The sequence below is a fragment of the Microtus ochrogaster genome, chromosome 7 (genome assembly GCF_000317375.1).
Source record: "Microtus ochrogaster isolate Prairie Vole_2 chromosome 7, MicOch1.0, whole genome shotgun sequence".
Classification (NCBI taxonomy): Eukaryota; Metazoa; Chordata; class Mammalia; order Rodentia; family Cricetidae; genus Microtus; species Microtus ochrogaster.
Genome location: NC_022014.1, coordinates 21532953 through 21534262, shown reverse-complemented (window position 1 = coordinate 21534262; position 1310 = coordinate 21532953). Strand labels below are relative to the sequence as shown.

Below are 1310 nucleotides of genomic sequence, written 5' to 3'. Positions count from 1 at the left end.
TGGTCTCGAACTCACAGAGATCCACCTGCCTCTGCCTCCCGAGTGCTGGGATTAAAGGCGTGCGCCACCATCGCCCGGCTGGTGGCTCACTTTTAATCTTAGCACTCAGGAAGCAGAGACAGGGGGATCTTTGTGAGTTTAAAGCCACTCTGGTCTACATAGCAAGTTATAGAACAATCGTGGGGGCTTCACAGTGAGATTCAAAAAAAAATTAATCCCTAGTAATAAAAAACAATACTTACCTAATTCAATACATGTTATTCCAAGAGACCATACATCAACTTTACCATCATATTGTCCTTCATCCATGGCTAAAATTACTTCTGGGGCCATCCTAAAACATACAATATTCAATTCAACAAAACTTTGACAATATAAGCTCCATCAACATAAATAACATTGAATTGAACTCCAGTCAATATATGTAAACAAAAAATTTTTACAACGGGAAACAAATTAGAAGTTGTGATGCATGTATTTAGCAATGCTCAGAAAACATGATACTCATTCTCGCCATCTGTCATGATCATTCAACAACATTCCAACAGGAAAATCCCAAAGAAGCTCTCAAAATTTCACTACAAAATTCTAATACTTGTCTGAAATATTGAAGTTTGCCATGGGCAACACTGTCAGTCGTTTTACCTGAAATGAAAAGGCAGGCACAGGCCTGGCCATAAAATTGTATCCTGACCCTTTAATGTTTTAGAAACTGGACAGTCACAAATGTCTAATATGCTTTTGACACTTTACATTCCAGAGCAATATACCATTTAATCAAGTCTTTCTTTTATTTTTTTAAAATATATATATATATTTATTTATTTATTTTGTATGCAATATTCTGTCTGTGTGTATGGCCAGAAGAGGGCACCAGACCCCATTACAGATGGTTGTGAGCCACCATGTGGTTGTTGGGAATTGAACTCAGGACCTTTCGAAGAGCAGGCAATACTCTTAACCTCTGAGCCATCTCTCCAGCCCCAAGTCTTTCTTTTATAAAATAAGAAAGATTTCAAAGACAGATTAGAAACAAAATACAACAGGATGATGTGAAAAGAGGTACTTTTAAGTTGACACATGGAAGTTTAAATATCTGAAAATATATTTCCTTCAAATTTTCACTGACAGATACATATAAAATTATTCAAAGACCAAAGCAGATATTACCTAGAATTTCAATAGAAAATATCTGGGGTAGAAAGTAGAGAAGGCTGGCCGGGCGGTGGTGGCGCACGCCTTTAATCCCAGCACTCGGGAGGCAGAGGCAGGTGGATCTCTGTGAGTTCGAGACCAGCCTGGTCTACAGA

General features: G+C 38.2%; 1 protein-coding gene across 1 annotated transcript in view; it reads right to left on the bottom strand.

Moving 5' to 3' along the window:
* The window catches only part of Taok1 (TAO kinase 1), a 97225-nt gene that overhangs the window by 50550 nt on the left and 45365 nt on the right, over nucleotides 1-1310 (bottom strand). The window contains exon 7 of the mRNA XM_026780057.1: nucleotides 243-382. Coding sequence (XP_026635858.1) covers nucleotides 243-382 — 140 coding nt within the window. The remainder of the gene's footprint in view (nucleotides 1-242; nucleotides 383-1310) is intronic.